Genomic DNA, 20,003 nt, shown 5'->3' with positions numbered 1-20,003 from the left:
CAGGTCCTCTAGAAAAGTAACCAATGCTCCTTGACCCCTGAGCCATCTCTCCAGCTCCCCAGTTTTTATGATTTCTTGATAGCCGAAACACAAGTTAGGGTTGAAGCGTTGTTCAGGATACCTTGGAAAAAAGGCCTTTACTTCTCAATGAATTAAAATCTCCTAAATGTGACCAGGGAGGTGGTTCAGTGTTTAGGACAACTTGGTTATTCTTTCAGAGGACCGTAGTTTAATCCTCAGTACCTACATAGTGACTCACAACTGTTTGGAACCCCAGTTCTGTGGAATTCAATACCATGTCCATGGATACACGTGTAATGCACAGATGTACATACAGGCAAAACATTAAGACACACAGAATAAAATTCCCAGGTTCTGGGTTAGGGATGTAGCTCAGTGGTAGAGGTGCTTTACCTAGAAGAACACGCACCAAAAAAAGTAAAATTCCAAGTCTTAGCTCTTACTTCTTAAAGACCCCTGGAGTCTCTTTTTGTGCTCTCTTGATCTTCCTTCTGAGGTACAAGCTACATTGCCCACATCCAGGCTGTCCCATACACAGCCTACAGACACACTCTTAAGCTTTCCTCAGCATTACCCTTGCTAGGCCATGTGCTAGATTGATGATTGACCAAGAAAGCACACCTCAGTGTTAGCAAACATCTGGAAGCTTGTTTGCAGGGACCAGCTTCTCGCTTGTCTCCAACACCCTGGTTCATATGTTTTGTCACTGTTGCCCAAAGTCAAGAGTCTGTTCCCTGTTAATGTATAACAAGGGCATCCCAAACTGTGGTCCACCGGCACAAAAGTGGAATATGGTTTAAAGGACATGGTGGGCTGTGGAGATGGACTGCTACATGAGCATAAGGGACTGAATGTGGATCCCTAGAAGTCACCTAAAACTGAGCACAGTAGGGGGAGAGGGAGATGAAAGACCAAGGGAGTTCCTGGAAGGTCAAAAGCCAGCTCATCCAGCTAGCCTGGCCATAGAATGGCAAACAACAGGAGACCCTGTCTCGAACAAGGTAGAAGATAAGGACCACACAGTCATACACACATGTCATATACACATGCACATGCACACATACACAGAAACACTTCACACACCACACATATACACCATACCATATATCACACAAACACACCACACATACATATATACAAACACACACATATACACACCAAACATACCATACCACACATCACACAAGCACCCCACAGATACACACTACACACATCATACCACACATACACACCCCACACCCACACCATACCACATACCACCCAAACACACCACACATACATATACCCAAACGCACACACACATATACATACCATACACACCATATCACAAATCACACAAACACACCATGTGTACATACACACCAACACATATACACACATATATACATACCACACATCACATAAATGCATCACACACACACACACACACACACACACACACACACACCACCTCATACATATTTAGAAATAAATAAATAAAACAGGAACATGGGCAAGAGAGCACAAATGTGCGGTCTTGGCTCTAGAAGTCATCAGTGCAGGGTCAAAGAATTGCTTGGCCTCAGCATCTTCGCCTGCAGACTGAGAGAAATGACGGCTGTGTGACAGGGTTGGTGTAAAGACTGCTTATGGCTCTGTTTGGGAGTAAGCCCTCCCTGCCACCCCATACCAGAATAGCATAGCTACTTTAAGGCTGTGGTTTGTGTGTGCTGACTTCTTTTTAATCCCTGCAATACTTTGCCAGTGTGAAGTTGGACCTTACAAGCAAACTACCTGCTTTCAGCTACCACTTAAGGCCTTTCTTGTCTTTCTTTTTATTTGAAGAATTAAGTTTAGAGACATTTCTTAACCTCTCTAGACTATCTTCTTTCTGCACAAGATAGGGCTAATGGCACTAACCTTACGTGTTATAGCCACATTAAGAAATCACCGAGTCAAAGATATTACAGAATTCAGGCTCTCTGAATTGTTGTGTTAAGGGTCATCATGGTATCTTTGGCAACTCTCTGGCTTCCATCCATCCTGGAAGCAAACAGGAAGTAATGGCTACTTCTTCAAGTGGGAAGTCACTTGACCAAGGTTACCAAGCACAGTAAGTGGGTGAGACTAAAACAATCCAGCAAACCTTGGCTTGAGCATGGTCTCCCTCACTTACTATCAAGTGACATACAGCTCATCTGTTTCTCTCAATAGGTAACACAGGGACAAAAGTCATAATGCTTGTTCTGTTTGTGTCATTATGAACTGTTGACTTCCGGGAGAGTGGTTTACAAACAGTAAAGCTACGTATGCATTGTTTTTGTACTGACATCCATATTTTTGTGGCAGCATCAAACTGAAGTGCTGCAGAAGTGAACTGTGCTCCACTGACTTTCCCTAAAAGTCCATATTACCCAAGGGATTTGGTCTGAAGGCAGGGCACAGATTTTTTTTTTTTTTTAATGACTCTGACATTCTGAAAAACAAGTTCAGCAAACAGGCTGGTTCTCTCTTGTTTGATGTGGTCAAAATTCCTTATTGGTCATGTGACCTCTAACTCATTTCTTGATGTTCATTTTAAAAACACAAACAAACCTATTCAAGATCCCACCTCCTTTATTTTTTTTTTCAAGTTAACCTTGGAAAGTGTGGGGTTGACCAGAAGGACAGGACAGGAGCTATCATCTTTCCAGGTAGAAGTGTAAGACCTAGGATCTAAAGAGCTCTAGAGAGCTTTGTGTATGACAGACCTGACACCTAACTTCTCTTCAGGGTTCCTGACTCTCTCAGCAACACTTGGGTCTGCTTAGGAGGAGAGGTGGTCTTTTCTTAAGAAAAAAATTGGATGGTGGTGGCACACGCCTTTAATTCCAGCGCTAAGGAGGCAGAGGCAGGCAGATCTCTTGAGTTTGTGGTCAGCCTGGTCTATAGAGTGAATTCCAGGACAGCCAGGGCTACACGTAGAAACCTTGTCTGTAAAAAACTGAAAAAAAGGGGTTGGGGATTTAGCTCAGAGGTAGAGCCCTTGCCTAGGAAGCGCAAGGCCCTGGGTTCGATCCCCAGCTCCAAAAAAAGAACCAAAAAAAAAAAAAAAAAACCTGAAAAAAAAGGAAGAAAAGGAAAAAAATTAGAAATTATTTTAAAATCGTGACTAGCAATATGTCCGCATATGAAACTGACTTTTATATGATTATAACTAGTATAAGGACATTAGGAATATTTCTGATAATATTAGGATAAAAACAACACATTTTTATAGGAGTTTTTATTTAACACTGGTGAGAAAGTTTCTGTCAGTGGGCGTATAAACATGTTTGTTAAATCAAGGTCAAGTCCTTGATAGGATGTGATGCTTGGAGAGATGGAGAATAGGAGAATGTATTAGTGGAGACAAATGAATGAACGAATGAGAGCAGACATGTACAGACCCGTCTGTGGAAACTGGTCGTGTTCACCTCTGAGCCTGTCACTAAGAAGTGCTGGTGAAATGCAGTGAATTAGTTGTTCTGTCCTTAGTGACATTGGCTCCTTGACTGAAGGAGGAGGAGAAGGAAAAGAAGGAGAGAGAGGGAGAACAATTTTAAAGGATGGTGAGGATGTGGGAAAACAGGAAAAACCTTAACTTCTCCAACCCTTAGTTGGAGACTTTCTTCTAAAATAGATTTTAGAATGGATCCTGGGTCAGACTGATCAAGGTGTACCATTTCCAAGCCTCGGGATCTCAGGAAGTTGCATACCTACTCTTGACCTTTGTTTTTCCTCTGGGAAGTGGGCATGTCAGAACTCCTGAGTCTGAGCTGAAGCATGAGCAGGGTTCGGGGAGAGCTCTGGACGCTTCCTGGCTCCTAGTCTACCCTCACGAGAGTCCTACATCATTTCTGATTTTTAGCAGTCACCTATGTGGGAAACAGGACAGAGGGCACAGGAATAGTGAGCAAGTGACCGTCATGTAACACATGAACAGAAGAACTTCTGGAGTAGGCCAGCAACTCTAAGAGCAGACAAATACAAGCGCCGTGAGGACAGGGCCCTTCCTGTCAACCCACTCCACTGTTTTACTTTTGTTTCTGGGTGAGCGAAGTTGAAAAGCCATACATACCATCCTGAAAGCAGTCCTCCTTGATTAATCCATTCGGGTTGCTTGACTCAATCGCCCTTCTTTGCTCTCTCCAGCAGATCTCGGTGTCTGGAGGAGGACTGCCCCCGGTCAGCACCTTGACGAATATCCACAGCCTCTCCCACCACAATCCCCAGCAATCTCAAAACCTCATCATGACCCCCCTGTCCGGAGTCATGGCCATTGCACAGAGTAAGTTCCACTCTGGGTCAGTAGGGCTGGGAGCAGGGAGGAAGAACGAAAAGCGAGTCATTGTGACAAGAAGAGGCACAAGAGGCCCCTGTGAAATCCCCTTCTGCTCCTAGACCTTTTTCAGGGTAGGGTGGCTGAGACAGGGCACCGCCATCTAGCTGCCCTTGAACTTGCAGCTGTCTCCCTGCCTTTGCCTCGTCGTTGGAGTCACAGGCATGCTCAATCGTGCCCAGCACGCTTGTAGACTTGACGTTTACTCCTCTGGCTCTTGTCTCCTCTACAATGTTTAGAGCATGTATCCCACAAGAAACATCGTTCTAATGGCTTCCAATCCAGGTCATGATTTCCTAGTTGTGTAACCAGGTCAAATCACTCAACCTCTCTGGGTTTGACTTCCTCATCTATAAAAAGTGTTGTTAACACCATCCAATGATAAGGAATATAGACATGGTTGTAAATCTAGAAAGCAAGACCTCTCGTAACTGTGGCTTATCCGTTCGTTTCCTGTTTATTCCTATCCCTTTGTGCTCTCTAGAAAACTCTTGAGGTTGGTCCTTAGGATAGAGCAAGGTTTTGATGGGTTTCTGAAGAAGTCATTTCATGTCATAGACAACTCTTATTTGGGTAGTGCTAAAAATACAGAGAGGACCCAGAGATGGCTAGTGACCTAGTATCTCTGAGCTTTCAAATCTTTAAAAAGAAGGAGGTTGTTTAACATGCCTGAAGAGCTCAAGGAGGCCCTTGTTCTGCAGCCAGCCTTGCCCCATCAGAGGTGGGCCACTGCTGACGATGGGAAGGCTGAAGTTGGTGAGGCAGGCTGGGAAACAGATGGTTATCTCAGGGTGTGGACGTGTTTTAGCTTCACTGTCACAGGTTGTCTGTATGTCCGGATGTTTTGGGGCTCCACTGTCACTACTCAGGTAAAGTCATTGTCTCAGACCATCTTTGTGACATTGGGAGAAGTTACTCAGATGGAGTCAGAGATACCTGAGGGTGGCACGTGGGTCATCATTTTTCAGCTCCACACTGCCCCATGGTCTTCTTGGCATCCCTGTGTCAGGTCTCCATGCTGCTTGCTTCCTTGTCTTGTTGATGCATTCTGCTCCCCTCCCCTCCTGTCTTCTAAGAACTGAAATCATGTAGAGAACGACTTGTGCCTTCTTTGAGGGCAGAACAGATCAGGGCCCATTGAAAGCACATGGATTTATTGAATGACTGTGTGTGCAGCTCTCACCCTGTCTTCATCTGCTGGGTTGCAAACATTCAGCATTTCCATTGGCAAAGGGGAAATGGGAATAAAGACATTATTAAGAAGATTTCCAAAGTTAAAAATGACTTCAAATTCACTTCCATTTCACTGGCCCTCAGACGTCAGCAACCAAACTAATACTAGGGAGTTAGATAAAGAGTGGAGTGCCTAAAACCAGCTTGCTTACCTTCTAAAAGATTTCATGGGGTTGGAAGAGTTGGCCCAGCAGGTAAAAGTGCTTGCTTTTTGATAACCCGAGTTTAATCTCAGAACCCACATAAAGGTGGAAGGAGAGAACTGACTCCTGCAAATTATCCTCTGATCTATATATGCATAGGTCTCTCTCTCTCTCTCTCTCTCTCTCTCTCTCTCTCTCTCTCTCTCTCTCTCTCTCTCTCTCTCTCTCTCTCACACACACACACACACACACACACACACAGAGGATGGGTAAGATATCTACTTCCTTATTTTTTCCAACAAACTAACACACAGATTACATGACTTCTTTCTTCCCGTACTAAGTTTGACCAACACACACACTTAACTGTATTATTTTAGGTGCTTTCTAAACTAAAGCTTTCCCTAGGGCCACGCTGTGTTTTCCAAGCTTGTTCTCCCCATCATGTGCACTGATGCGTCTCCGCTTCCTCACAGCATCTCCTGAAGCATGTAAGCAGGGTGCACACTGACCTTAGGCACATGTGCACATGTGCACTGGGGTAGACAGAGCATAAAGAAGGGTGAGGAGCGTCAGGAAGCTTGGCTGAGGCCCAGGGCCTCCTTTAAGGGAAAGTTGATTAGAGAGATTTCTTGTTTTCCCTTGTGTACAGGGACTTCCCTCAGGACTGAAGGACCCTGGACAAGTGACTTGCCACTGCCAAATCCTCACTATCTTTGTTTCTTCCGGATAAAAGGGCCGAGGGTCACACGCACGCCAGGGGAGCTAGAATGACATCAGAGGCTCTGGTCCTGGGACAGAAGCACACCGGGATCTCAGACTACTGAGAATGAGATTCCTGAGCCCCGCCTCTGCAGGCTTTGACTCTGAGTCCTTGGGCGGGGCTCAAGAATGTATGTTTCTTAAAGAGGTCCTCTGGGTGGCTCTGAGGGTCAGCCCTGTTTCCACGCTATGCCTTCTAATGTCATCTAGTCTAGACAGGCTAAAATTCTTTTCTAGGTAGAGATTTCCCTAAGAGAACAGTGGGCATGGGCTCCTGGATAAGCATAAATTCAAGGTTTCTTGGGAGCCAGGGACCAGCAGTAAGAGGATGGAAATTGAAATGGACTTTCAGCATATCTGTGTCCCCCCAGGGGGTGATATTCTAGTGATACTCTGAGGGTGATCAGATTTTCCAAGCCCCCCAGTCCCACCCAAGGGAGTCAGGAAGAGGGTTATCTGTTCTTCCTTTCTGTTCGAGAGTCTCACCTTTTAAGTTTCTGATAATGGTATCTTCTAGAGCTCCAAGTGGGCAATTGTTGAAGACTTTGCCCTATCTCCCTGGAGGACGTCCCACAATCCTGCTTATGCTTTCAAAGTGTTCTCCCTTTCAGAAAGGGCTATCTCTCTCTCTCTCTCTCTCTCTCTCTCTCTCTCTCTCTCACACACACACACACACCCACACACACACACACACACCCACACCTTGCACTACCTACAACAAGCCTTTCTCTGGATGTCTTCATCACAACCCCGACTTCCCGGAAAGCAGTGTCTAAGGGATATTGGCAGCTCCAGGGCAGCGACTGGGATACCTTCTGTCCTTAACCTCTGACCTCTACTCTGATCTTTTCTTGCCTCCCCATGATCATGTCAGGGAGCAGCCAGAGTATGGTGACAAAAAGACCCAGGCCTTTCAGAAGAAGAATGGGTTCAAAGAAGTCTCAGGATATAGGCGTGACACTGAAGCTCAGACTTTCAATGCCCCAGAGCAGAAAGATGGCCAGGCCTACTGCCTTGTCTTTAATTTACTGCTTCCTCCTCCTCAAATCTGGTTCTTCAGGTACCAAACCCCCTAGTACCTATCCACTTCACAGACAGGCGAGATCTTGTAGTTTCTTCCTCTCTCTGCTACTGTGCACAGAGTCATTATCTGACCTACCCCAGGGGCTTTGTGAGCTCTGCTGTGTGTCCTCGGACCTCTTCCTTCCAGGATTGTAGAAGAAGGTTTGGTTTCCTTGACTGGAAGCCAACAGGCGATTGGTTGGTGGAGTCAGGCGGGGGATGGGAAGGGTGGAAGACAAGGAGATGCTGCAGGCTGCTGCTCCTTCTAGAAAGACAGGTGTGGGTAACAAGCCACACCCTAAAGAAGATCTTCTTAACTAAGCCAGAGGACACAAGGCAGGCTTCTCATCACCCAGCACGGGTGGAGACAGCAAATAGCATTCCTAGGGCTCCAGTGACCTCAGGGAGCTGACTTTGGGAGGTTATAGGATGATTTGGGCAGACTCTTAGGCTTCAGAAGTCTATCTCTCCAGATCTTAGTCCCCTTGTTTTTAAAGTCACTTTCCATGTGACCTCTTCTATAACAGACACGCTGGGCGGGGTCTCCTTCTGTGACTGATGTCCCATCACCTCTGTTCACCCCTGGTGCCACTCTGACTTTTCTCCTTTGCTCCCACAGGCCTCAACACCTCCCAAGCCCAGGGTGTCCCAGTCATCAACAGTGTGGCTAGCAGCCTGGCAGCCCTACAGCCCGTCCAGTTCTCTCAACAGCTGCACAGCCCTCACCAGCAGCCCCTCATGCAGCAGAGCCCAGGCAGTCACATGGCCCAGCAGCCCTTCATGGCCGCGGTGACTCAGCTACAGAACTCCCACAGTAAGGATGCCGGGGTGGCAAGTTTCCTGGGAGATTATTGGTTTAGTCTTCCCTATCTGTCAGCAACCGGGGCCATTTCTCAAGCTCAGCTCTTGAGTGTTGTTCTTGCTTTCCTGTCCTCTTCCCTGGCCCCAAGGCTCCAAGGGAGAAGTTTATACAGGAAAATGTAGGCCTATAATCAAAGGGAGTCAGTAAGCACACGGAGCACACGGCACTTTCCCATCCCAGCACCCACAGTTACATGTCTGTAACTCCAATATGACACCCTCACACAGACATACTACAAGGCCAAACACCCAACCACATAAAATAAAAAAACAAATTATTAAAAAACAAACATGGGCGATCTGCCTTTCCTAAGCATGAAGTGTTGCAGAAATGCAAGTGTGTTTACTCAGTCACTTTTAAAAGGCAAGGAGGGCAAAGGGGATTTGAGCTATTCCTCCAGCTGCCTTGGATAAACGATGCTGTGAGGTCGAACAGCCACATTCAGCCTTCTGTCCTCAGGGCTCAGTCCTGACTCGGGCCTGCAGGGCTGGTTTCGAAGCAGCACCTTACACTCCAATTACATATCTTTGGCTTTTAAAACTCTGCCACAGCCTGAAGAGTTTGGGACCCACAAGGGCCTCATTCTTCTACCTGTGGGATCTATGCTCTCCATCCCTCTTCCCCTCACAGGCCTGGGTGGAATAGTATCACAATGGTCACCATGATCCATGAGATTGCCCAGACCCAGTAGACCTGACCAGCCACAAAGAGAGAGCCCAGTGGGGCCAGACCAGGAAATAACCAGCAGCCAGTGACCTTCACCTCTACTTTGTACTGGAGGCCTCCTTCGTAGGGTCCATGTTTTGGGAACATGCTGGTCCCTCCCTCGTGGCCAAGCATCCACATGTTTTCATTCGCTAGGTGACCTAGAATCGACATGATTCTTTTGGATAGCTAACATGAGTCACGGGGTTCCAGATGTGGTAGGCAAGTATTAAAATAACTAAATATTGAGTCACATGCTCCTGGAGGTCTTATCTCAGTTGTCTCCTTTTGTTTATCCCTCATATTTATGTGACATCATAAGGTTTTGGTATCATTGTAGTGAAAATTGGAATAATTCAGAATTATACAGTTAGTTAGTATAATCTAATTATTAATTATTAATCAGTCTACAACTGTTTCCAAGAGAAAACAAGGAGTTTGAATTGTGTCAGAAACAGCATGCACAAACGTGGGCAGATGCTTCATGTTGGCCAGCAGGTGCTCTCCATATATATAAGGTCACTTGTTGATCCTTAGGCTCCTAATATTTTACCCAAAGTCAGGGAAACAGAATAGTGCACAAGGCTAAATATTTAGTTCAAAGCAGTGATATTTTCCTACAGTAGGTATCCATATTTTACAAGGGAGGAAACCAAGCAAAGATCAAGTACCTTGATTAAGGAGCCAAATGTCTCCTTAATACAATGCTTTCCCAAATACAATCACCACCCCGGGGAAGTGGGAGCTACAGGGTGGTTTATGTGGGTATGTGACTGTGTGTATTTACTGGGCTTGTCTTCTCTCTGTCTCTCCAGTGTATGCACATAAGCAGGAACCCCCTCAGTATTCCCACACCTCCCGGTTCCCATCTGCGATGGTGGTCACAGATACCAGTAGCATCAATACCCTCACCAGCATGTCTTCCAGTAAACAGGTAATGCCAGCAGGATGGGGCCAGGGTGTGTGTGCGTGTGTGTGTGTGTGTGTGTGTGTGTGTGTGTGTGTGTGCATGTATGTGCTCATAACTCAGACTCTCAAGGTACCAATGAGTGAGTACATACTCAGCCATTATTTTATTCTCAGGAAATTCTTCTTCGGTTAGCCCCTAAAATGAATCAACTCTGAGGTCAGAGGGCAAAACAGATGCGCCATAGACCAAAGGAGCTTATTGCTCCCCAACAAGAGTATTAAATAAGACTGAGGTTGGATGGGTCACTGGGGTCTGAATGACGTAATGCTGTTAGACACTGGAACTGAGCATTCCTGACTGGGAGGGTTGATGATCCATGCAAAGGGTTTTTCCAGGATGGGATGGGAAGCTTGGGATGTCTGGTGAGCTGCCAAATTTGCAAAGGTGGTCAGTGGGGAAAGGGAAAGGAAAATCAGGGCTCCTGGGACTGATTCTCTTAGTCTAGGACCCATACCACCACAGGCACTAGAAGCCCAAGGAATAACCTAATCATGTTAACCCTTTGAGGACTCCCCAGTGGACAGTGTGACTTTTTCGGAGGTCTATGCCCATTTGATGGTTTATCAAGAAACTTAAATTCAACTTCCTGGTGCAGAGAGCACAGGGTAATTCATAGCAGCTTAGTCACTGCCTCAGTGGATGAGTAATTCCCACCTCCCAAAGAAGTGCTGGAGTCATAAAGACAGCTACCCAACAGGGAGGGCCGCAGCTCAGAGAGCTGGACTACTACTACTACAGGATACCGAGAACCAGAAAACAGGACAAGATGTCTGAACATGGTTGTGGATTCCAGAGAACACAATAAGACCTTTCAGTAGCTGGGGTCTATGACTGTGGGAACTGTTTGGCCTCTATCGATTGCTAGATAAGGAGGTGACAACCTTGAACTTGGTGTCAGAAGCACTCATCAAGGTTTGGTTGTGTTGATTGTAACCCCCCCCCACCCTCAGACACCCCCATAAGTCATACCTCACCCATTGCCACTAGCTTCTGATCAGACTCTTCCACGGGCTCAGGAGTCCCAACTCTCCCCTTGACTCTTCAGGCCCTAGAGCGAAGTAGGGCAGGGTCTGCCATTCACTTTAACTTTTGTTTCATCTTGAAAAGGTGTAGCGTCTACTTGTTTCAAGGATTTGGAGCGGTTGTGTATGTTAAGCGTCTGGCCTATCTCAAGTGCTAAGTGCCTAGCTTGGGTTGCTGGGCTCAGACATCAGGGAGGGAGAAGGAGAGGTGTGTGGGACCCGCTCTGCCAGTCTTCTCTCACCCAATAGAAGATTAAAAGACCACCCTCCATTGCCCTGCCCTTCGACTCCCAACTCCCGTGCCATTTCCCACTCTTTGTAGCCATCAGGGAAAACATTTATCTGTGCTCACCAGTCTCAATCAGGGGGTCAGCCAGGCGCAGCAGCCCTCCTTGGGAATACCTTCCTCTTTTAAAGTTTTATCAATCCATCTGCTGCTTGGGCAGCCCTGGACAGGGCACTGATTAATTATCGCTGTCTTTCCCACATTGACTTTGATGCCTGCTTGTTGAAACGAGTCCTCTGGGTTCGGGAAATGGTCCCTTAACCTGCTTCAAGAAGCTCCCAGAGATGCTGCCGTCAACCCCCACGTGGTTTCTGCCCTCCGCTGGGCAGAGTGGCTAGTCAACCTTGAAGTTGAATGAGCAGCTTCCTTGACATGTTATGAAGGTGTCTCTGTATTCCAGGACATCTCATGAGTGACCAGACCCTCATCTCTGCAACATTGAATATGATGATAATACTAATAAGAATTTTTTTTATAAAAAGCCTCAGGTGGGCATGATGCTACAACACTTGTGATAGCAGGATGCAGAAGGCTGAGGCGGGAGGAGCACTGTCTCACAAGACAAATGGAAGACTTTATAGTATTGAGTTGCTGTTTTCATTCCATTGCAACCTTCTAAGTCCAAAGACGTGAACTGAAACCCAGAGTGGAAAGTGACCTACCCAAGGTCATGCAGACAAACTTGGCCTCCAGACTTTGGTCTTTGGCTTCCAATCCTGACCTCTTTCCATTTAAACACCTTTCCCCTCTCTTGAAAAAAATACCCATTGTAATCACCAATGCCTTTTCTGGTTGGAAGTGGTTAGGAACCAGAGCGGACATTAAACACGTGTGCTAAGTTTCAAACAGAAAACTTCCTTCCTACAAACCAAAGCAGAAGGAAGAGTGGGGAAAGGGCGAGCTGAAGTGAAAACAATCTACGAACTCTCTGTTCCCTGAGGCATCAGGATGTGAGCAGCTTTCGTTCTTTCTTCATTTTAAAGCATTGCTTCCCACGAGGTATTTCAAAACCATGCCTAGGTGTTGGGGCCCATGAGAAATGTGGGAGAGAACGGGTCCTTGCTCATGTATGTTAGGGGAACTTCTAGGCTAAGCAGAGCCTTCTGGAAAGGGCTTCTCGGGACAGCCCATGTGCTGATGTGTGTGAAACCAGCTCGGGTCACAGGGACACACCCTGGGGACACACTCTGGATGGTGCTATTCTGCTGCTGCGTTAATTCTGACTCCACCAGCCCCTGCTGTGCAACCTTGGGCAGTTTCTCCTCACTGGAACTGTTGCTTCCTTTATAAATGAGGAAAGCCCCACCCTGTCTCACCAGTGCCTAGTCAGGTGCAGGGAGAAGCTCCCTTTATATTCCTTCTTCTCTGCGCTCCTCTATGAGCCCATTCTCTCCCCTTCTGCCTTCTTTATTACCCACCTCAGTGCTTGGTCTACATGTGGTCATAGGAGGCCCTGGCAGCAAAATGTCCCAAGATTAGGGCCATTGCTCCTGAAGGCCCAACATTTTGTGTGTATGCTCTAGATCACTGTTTCCCTTGCTGCTACCAGACAGATACTCACCTTCCCACCTTACCCCCAAAAAGCGAGTGGATCAGGAAGCACCCACAGTATCAAAGCCTTTTGTGTTTTGCCAAATGCTTGGACACTGTGAATGTTCAGTGAGTGAGTGAGTGGGTGGTTGGGCAGAAGGATGGATGGATTCAGAAATGCTGTTTGTTTTGGGGTTTTTTTTTTTTTTTTAGTACCTCCAATTTTCCAACAAGCATTCGATCTGCTGTCCTACCATATATTATCTGGCTAACTCTCTTCCTCCTCCTGCTAAGTAGATTTGTGCATAAAACTAAGGCTCTAAGGTGAAGAGGGAGATGAGCAGTTTCACACAGTGATAAACCCCACAGCAGACTTCTACCAGACCGTAATCTTTCTGCCTCAGATTCGCTGACAGCATTCACTTCCCAATATCTTTTCCTTTCTTCTTAATTTTATTGTAACTTACTTTTTGAGGTAACAGTTTGGGGTCCTTCGGGTAGCCTCTGAACCAGTCGCTGCTTTCCTGGAAGGTGGGAGAGAGTGTGCTTATGTGCAGAAAGGAAACTGATTGGAAACTTAGATCCTAGAGGGACGATCCCTGGCTGGCTTGGAACTCACTGTACAAACAAGGCTGGCATCAATTTTGCATTGATCCTCCTGTCTCTGCCTCCCAGGGTCTGGGATTTGCAGGCGTGTGTCGCCATACTTGGCTTCCAATAACTATGCATGCTTAAGCACCGCAACGATGATGCGGGGTTGTGCAAGTACACGGCTAGATCTAGATGTGAACTCATAGCTTTGTCACTCATCCCAGGACTTACTGTTGCCACTACAGTCCTGCCTCAGGGTCTTAACAGAATCAAGTTTCAGGATTCCTAGGCTGCCAAGAGTCTCCTTCCACCTGTCCTTTCCGGAGAATTTGCCTCTTCTTCTTCAACACCTGGGTGTCTCGAGTCACATTCTGAGAGGGTTTGTGCCTGAGCTCCTGCACAGTGACACCCTGCAGATCTCGGAATAAGATTGCACCAAGCAATGACTGCCGTAAGAACCAGAGTGTAAGCTGTAAGCTGACTCCTGTTCACATAACACACTCTACCCACTGTTTCCCTTCCTAGTTTATAGAGAGGTCAAGAGAAGCCCCGAGAGGTGCTAACAAGAGAAAGTGAGTTGTTTCATCATAAACCCCCTGCAGCAGCCCCTCCTTGTCAAACTTCCTTCATTGCTGGGGTTAGGGAAGGAAGCACGGTCTGATGGTTAGGAGCTGGGAGCTGGCCAGTCCCAGACTCAGAATTCTACTACCTTCTACCCATAAGCACTCAGGGAAATATGTCAAGCCCCAGTTTCCTTCTGTATACATTGAAATCTCTTTCATGAGATCATTGCAAGGACCGACTGCAAGAAGATCCCGGTAGAACATGCCTCTCTATGTTTGATCCAGGGGAACATCTAGTCCATGGAAGCTAGGTCACATCTGGTTTCTGCTGCTAGTAACCCCGAGTGTCTCCTGGGTCTGAGAAAGAGGTTTATAAATGACTAATACCATCTATTTCCTCCTGTAGCTCTGACTGTGTGTACCTCTGTGAATTGTGTACATGTGGTGCCCAAGGTGGCCAGAATTGATGTTGAATTCTCTGGGACTGGAGTTATAGATGGTTGTGAGTGTTCGATAAATGCTAGGAACTGAACTCCAGTCCCCGGCAAGAGCAGCAAGTGCTCCTAACCACTGAGCTATCTCTCCAGCCCCAAGGCAATGATTATACACCATAGCTAAGTGTGTAAGCTTTGCCATTACAGGTCCCTATGGATTTTGCTTATAGTCTGTATAGATTGTAGTTCCTTCCTCTCTAAAATTATAACTGTAATTATTACTTTCACACAGTAGAGCTACAATTCGCCTAACAAATTACCAATAGAAGTGAGCTATTTCACCCACCAATCTTCTCTCTTTCCTTACTCCCAGTTCAGTCTCGAGACCAGTGCAGGCTGGCTTCTAGCCTCACCCTCCACTGTGTCCTCACTACCACCACCTCCATGCTATAGATTCAGTGGCTGCTTTCTGATACCATGCTGCAGTCAACCCCTCTCTCCCTCGCCTCTTGGATTTTAAGGCATCACCTCATTCTATAGTATTCAACACTCCTCCTACCCTTAGCTGGCAATTTATCTCTTCCACATCGGAGCACTGAGGGGCCCAAGGATCCTTCCTTGGCCTCTTCACATTCAGTCACACACCAATCCTGTGACTCTGGGCCAAGTGCATGGGCTTATGACACATGTGATCCCTTCCCCAAGGTGGTCCTGCCCACAGAGGGCAGTGACAGTGTTATCTTTAGTGAGACACATGTATGCCTGATACACACAGCACACCTTTCCAACTGAGCCCACCTAAAGCAGAAACTCTTCATTTGCCCGGGTTTCTCCTTACCCAGATCACTTCCTTGTTTTATAATTCTACTTCTAAACCCCCTTGCCCTCCTTTCTCTCAAGAGACTTTAATTCTCTTCTTCATTACCCCACATCCTGTCCATCAGTTAAGTTCTGCTAGGAGACCTTTAGAATTCATCCAAAATCTGACATTGTTCACCACACCCCAGGCACCGTCATAGCTCAAGCCCAGGCTTCTCTTGTTTCTACTTGATCTCTTTAAGTGACCCCTGACTCCCCCTTCCGCTTTTTTTTTTTTTTTTTTTTTTTTTTTTTTTTTGGTTCTTTTTTTTCCTGGAGCTGGGGACCGAACCCAGGGCCTTGCGCTTCCTAGGCAAGCGCTCTACCACTGAGCTAAATCCCAACCCCTCCCCCTTCCGCTCTTACGTGCAACATTGTGGTCTGATTGCAGCAGCCAGAGAGACCCCAAGAGAGAAACTAAGCACATCCTTCCCCTGTCAACATTCCCTGATAGTTTCCATTGCATTCAAATGAAGGAGACTTATAAGGCTCTGGGTGATCGGGCTGCTAACTCCATCCTCCTTCGCTCCCTGGGCTTAAGTGGAACCAGGGACTCGCAACAGCCAGCAAGTGACTGTGCATTGGGTCTCTTCTGCCAGGAACTCAATTCAAATGTCACTACCTCCCTAAACGATCCCTCAAGTCAGCCTAACTTACCATGCTTGCTCTCCGAGAGAATTTACCTCTACCTAAGAGCTGATTGCATATGATATGTGCACGCGATGTTTAGTGGCGTGTTGTCCAAACTCTCTAGAATGTATACTGTGTAAAGTCATAGGCAGGTTGTATTCACCATTGCATGCCCTGGACACCTAGCAAGCACCCAGCTATGGGTTAAATTAATAACAGCCACTTACCTCAAAGGGTAGACGGAGGCCAGCAAGATGGCTCGGTAGGTAGAGACCAGTGGCCTGAGTTGGATCCCCAGCACCCACATGATGGAAAGAGACAACTAACTTCTTCTGCAAGGTGTCCTCTGAGCAGCTGTGGCGTGTGAATGCCCGCACACTTGCAATAAATACATGTAAAAAGAAACGGTGATAAATAGGGGTTGTGCATACAAAGCCCTAAACCTGGTGTCTGCACACAATGGAACTTCAGTGTGCACCATTATGTAACATGTCCTCTGGGGATGAAGGTCACAGTTACCACACCTTACAGACAGAGGGTCACCCGGTGACCTTCTGGGCTGAACCCCATGAAGCTGGGAGTACTGGCACCCCAGTGTATACCTTATCAGATGTTTATGTTTAGACTCTGAAAGGAGCAAATAACTCTAGGTCCCTTGACCACATTTAGGGCTCTGCCACCATTTTATTATGTGAGCAAACATCTGATAGCTGGGAAGCCCATCCCTAATGACAGGTCATAGAATCTCACTGGCGTCTCCTTATCGGCCCTTTGTGTTTGCTCTCCTATTGAAAGCTGAGAGGTCACAAGCCATTTTCTCTCTCTTCCACCTGAAATCTGAAAATTGGAAGGAAAAAGAGGGAGGAGGGGCTGATAGTGGGGCGTTAAGAGACTGGAGAGTGGGGGTGGGCAGAGGCAGGAAGAGGGGCAAAGGGTATCCCAGGGCCCTGACCAACATCTCAAGAATGTAGGAGGACCAGAAACACAGCTCCTCACACAAATGCACAGCTTGGGGCCAGTCTTAGGAGTCCTAACAGCATCAAGATAGAGGAAGGGGCCACAAGCTGGACACTACTGAGAATGGCCACACGAATATCTTTGAGGCAAAGTAACCTGTACTAATGCAACCAAGCCCACTGCAGCCTTCCTTTCTGTGGAGGAAAGAACTGAAGGGCAAAGAATAATTCGGCTGAGAATGAAGCTAAGTAGGAGGACGAGCTCTTGGTCTCTGACACAGGCAGGAGGTTACCCAAAGCTAACTGGAGCCTCTGGCTTCACAGTTTTCCCAGTTCCAAACCACTGACCCATCCCAGCTCACTCTGAATCCTGCTTTCTTAATCTGTCAAGTGGACCTACAATTATTTCATGGGATCATAGTTGAGAGCCCTAATCGTAAGAAAATAATGGAAGAATAGGCCTGTGTTTGTATGAGCATACATGTGGACATGTGAGTATACGTGTGAACATGTGTGTTTGAGGGGAGAGCCTTGAGAGAACAAGCTACTAGGCTGAAAGGAAAACCTTCAGCACTGACAAAAGAAAAAGGATGAGGGAAAAGACATGTGGGGTGGGTGGGAGGGTTAGGGGGGTGACTCTAGAGATTGAAAGCGGAGCCATGATTTTCTGAAACAGTCACTTGAAGCCTGGGGCTCTGGAAGGGGAGGGAGACTGTCCTACATGGGTCCTGTGGCTCCTCCCAGAGGGTGGCTCCAGATACTCTGAGGTCTCCTTCCCTGGTCCACCCAGATGTATGGCATCAAACACCTTTAATCTTTGATTTCTTTTCTTCGTTTCTTTGCCCAATGATAACAACCCTTGAGAAAATTCCTTATGATTTCCAAAGCCCTCTCCCTGATGGAAACTTTGAGTAAAGGGGCATTCCCTCACTCACTTTGTGGCCTTGCTGCTCCTGGTAGATCAGCGGTGTGAGCAGAGCCTGAGGAGTTCTTAGAGATGCACAGTCCTGGGGCAGGTGAGGCCGCTCACCCGATAGAGGAGCTTGAGGCCAAACCCAATAACAGGAGTTTGATAATGGAACTCACATGGTGGGAGGAGAGAACTGATTCCTACAAGCTACCATCTGACCTCCACTGTGCCCGTGTGCGCGTGTGCGTGTGTGTGTGTGTGTGTGTGTGTGTGTGTGTGTGTGCATAAATGTAAATAATTTTACACTACAAATACAAACTCCTAGGTCTAACCCAGACCAGGGATGGATCTATGTTCTAGTGGGATCCTTGTTCCTGGTCATTCCATCCAAGTTTGGAAAGGGGGAGACCTACTCCACAAGAGGCCTGTAGTTCCCACCCTGATGCTTTGTAATGACCCTGAGCACTGTATAAATGCCATTCTCATAAAACCCCACTTCAGGGTTAGACTCAGTAAATCAGAACTAATTCAGGCTCCCCAGCAACACGCCGGTTTTCTGAAAAGTACCCAGGGAAGCTTTCCTAAAAAGAAAGCTCCAGAAGAATCCACGATGCAGTCGAGTGCCCACTCCATTCCAGCCCTCCACCTCCAGAACTTTATTGGCCCAGTTGGGTGTCAGCTCCCTTGGAGAAGCTCAACTAATGGTCTGTGTGCATTCAGCTAAGCTCTTTCTCCCCTCTCTCTTCCCCCACAGTGTCCACTGCAAGCCTGGTGATACCCACATAACCACTCACTTTGTGCACAGCAACGAGGACCCCATTTTCCACACCATCAGTCTCTGGGCATCTGTCATAGAGAAGTCCAGCGACCTGACAGGCACCTGGGAAGCCAGGAGAGATCCCTGCTTACCTGACATCCTGCCGGGGACCTCCGACAAGCCCAAGCCACTCTCAGGAGGTGCAGCCTGAAGCCCAGCTTCTCTTCTTTGCAGTATTGTCGTAATGCCTCTCCCAAGATGCCAAGTGCCCTTGTTTCTCCCAGAGGTGGCCGGTGCAAAATGGTGCAACAGGAATCGAGAAGCCCATGGAGTTTCCGCTGCAATCCGTCATTGAACAAACTGATGCAAAAACTTGAATCTGTTACTGAAATAAGATGAGGACTGAGGAGGGTGTGTGCTACTGAACTGAGCCGGACACTGTAAATAACTGACAGACCCCCCTCTCCCATCCCAGATGATCTCAAGATTTCTTCTAAAGAAGTAAATTTGTCCAATGGTGTAAACTATCAACTACTGTAATTAAGTGCAATTTTCCTTCCACGTATCTACCCCTGCCCTGTATATAATACTAAAGTGTCTATCACTTTTCTTTGTAAAGGTCAGAGTTGAAATTCCAAGAGTGACTTGCTCCCTCCCCCTTCTCCACCGAAAACCACCCAAAGTGGGAAATGAATCTCTTCACCAGCACCCCTCTGGCCACAGGCAAAGTATGCCACAGGCCTCTGACATACTTTGGACAGACTGCTAGCTAACACCCACCACCCCCATGTTAAGACACATCTCTGGATCCCTAGAGGGGTGGGACATAGTGGAAGCAAGACGCCCTAGCTTCCTGTGGGCCTAGGCGGGGACACTGACTGGCTGATGGCCATCTCAGGAAGCTTCCCATTAAAGCAATTTATTTTGTCACTGCTTAGAGTCTCATATCTCTTCTGCTATGGCTTTGCCAAGAATCCCCAGGCCTGGTCTCATTGAGATTTTCCAGTGAGTCCACTGGATAAAATGTTATCCTCTGGAGTGGCCTACTCTCATGTCTTCTTGGAGCACTCATGTTAGCTTTCTCCCACTTCAGTGTGGAAAACAGTTGACTGCATCATCAGACATCACAAGGTCAAGGACAAGGTCAAGGTCATGGCCCCAATTCTGGGTCACTTATGGTCACAGAGACAAAAAGTAAAAGGGAGAGAAATGCAGTGAGGTACTTCTGAAATCTCATTTTAAGCATTAATTCTAGGTTTTTTTCCTACCTTCTTGCCCTCCCATGGAACTATCTGGGCCTAGAGAAGGGGCTCTTATGGTTGTTTGGTCCTCTCTCTATTGAGGATGCTAAGGAATCCAGTGCTAACTT

General features: G+C 47.0%; 1 protein-coding gene across 8 annotated transcripts in view; it reads left to right on the top strand.

Annotated features, from left to right (window-relative positions):
• The window catches only part of Hnf1b (HNF1 homeobox B), a 53,255-nt gene extending 33,686 nt beyond the window's left edge, over positions 1–19,569 (top strand). For 6 of the 8 annotated variants that reach the window (XM_032913093.1, XM_032913091.1, XM_032913099.1 and 3 more), the window contains exons 6-9: positions 4,174–4,309; positions 8,180–8,374; positions 9,943–10,061; positions 18,632–19,569. In XM_032913093.1, coding sequence (XP_032768984.1) covers positions 4,174–4,309; positions 8,180–8,374; positions 9,943–10,061; positions 18,632–18,652 — 471 coding nt within the window. In that variant the 3' untranslated portion in view covers positions 18,653–19,569. The remainder of the gene's footprint in view (positions 1–4,173; positions 4,310–8,179; positions 8,375–9,942; positions 10,062–18,631) is intronic. The other 2 variants (XM_032913092.1, XM_032913094.1) reach the window with 1 other exon arrangement.
• Positions 19,570–20,003: the final 434 nt, after the last annotated feature.

This window comes from Rattus rattus, chromosome 9 (assembly GCF_011064425.1).
Source record: "Rattus rattus isolate New Zealand chromosome 9, Rrattus_CSIRO_v1, whole genome shotgun sequence".
Classification (NCBI taxonomy): domain Eukaryota; kingdom Metazoa; phylum Chordata; class Mammalia; order Rodentia; family Muridae; genus Rattus; species Rattus rattus.
Note: the sequence above shows the minus strand (reverse complement) of the source record. Positions and strands in the feature narration are given on the sequence as shown.